General features: G+C 38.4%; 1 protein-coding gene across 11 annotated transcripts in view; it reads left to right on the top strand.

Annotated features, from left to right (window-relative positions):
• Window positions 1-984, top strand: part of TCF4 (transcription factor 4) — a 241238-nt gene that overhangs the window by 1890 nt on the left and 238364 nt on the right. For 3 of the 11 annotated variants that reach the window (XM_014939777.1, XM_014939776.1, XM_014939778.1), the window contains exon 1: window positions 37-195. In XM_014939777.1, the coding sequence (XP_014795263.1) occupies window positions 94-195 (102 nt within the window). In that variant the 5' untranslated portion in view covers window positions 37-93. Of the gene's footprint in view, window positions 1-34; window positions 196-984 lie in introns of those variants that run through there. The other 8 variants (XM_014939781.1, XM_014939780.1, XM_014939773.1 and 5 more) reach the window with 5 other exon arrangements.

The following is a 984-nucleotide window of genomic DNA, read 5'->3' as shown; positions in this document are numbered from 1 at the left end:
CCCCCTACCCCCTCCTCCCCCCCCCCCTCCCGAAAAATCCGCTTGTGTTTCCTGCAAGGCTCCGGGACTGGGTTTCTGATTGCGGTTATTTCCATGTTTCTAGGTTTGTGTGATTTTGCTAAAATGCATCACCAACAGCGAATGGCTGCCTTAGGGACGGACAAAGAACTGAGTGATTTACTGGATTTCAGTGCGGTAAGAAACAACGGTGGAAATTAACAACAGCTGTAAAAAAAAAAAATATCTTCTAGCTGATCTGTTAAACTAAAAAAAAAAAAGCCAAAAAAAAAAAACCAAACCAAAAACCAAACCAACAAAAACAAAACTGTGATCTAAGTCCATTGGGCAATTTTTAATCAGCAGCTAGAACCATGCGAAATATCTTTTTGCTTATGAAAAATAAGAAAAAGAAAAAAAAAAAAACCAAAACCAAAAATTAGAGTCTTTTTATTATTTCTTATTGTATGTGATGGGAGATGGAATGGTGTTCACAGCTTATTTGAATGGCTTGGATGGCTGAAATAATTCATACGAAAAGAGACGCCCCTAAAACCGAACATTTCTCATCATTAGTTAATAACAATATCTAGCACTTTTATTGTGCTTTACGTTTTATAGCGTTGTTGGCACATGATCTAATTAATTGCTAATTAGTTGCTTATATTCTATTTTCAGTTCTTCCCTTGTTTCATTTTTTGGCACATGGAAAGTGCAAAGAAATCCATGACTGTCTCAGTTTAAAGTTTTCACTGAAATCTCATATGGCTTCTGCTGTCATTAAAACTGCTCCAATCTTTTTCTGAAGTCCCCCCCCACCTTTCCCCCCCAGCTAGATGGTGTTTTTTTTTTTTTTTCTTTTCTTAAAAAAAAAAAGTACTTTTTGTCTCTTTGGGCTGGTTTGGAGGCCAAACGTTAATCCGGACGTGTGCACTTGTCTAGTTTTGTCAGGCTCCCCCCCCCTCCCTCCCAGCCCCTTCCTTCCTC

Source organism: Calidris pugnax, unplaced genomic scaffold (genome assembly GCF_001431845.1).
Source record: "Calidris pugnax isolate Ruff unplaced genomic scaffold, ASM143184v1 scaffold79, whole genome shotgun sequence".
In the NCBI taxonomy this organism is placed as follows: domain Eukaryota; kingdom Metazoa; phylum Chordata; class Aves; order Charadriiformes; family Scolopacidae; genus Calidris; species Calidris pugnax.
Note: the sequence above shows the minus strand (reverse complement) of the source record. Positions and strands in the feature narration are given on the sequence as shown.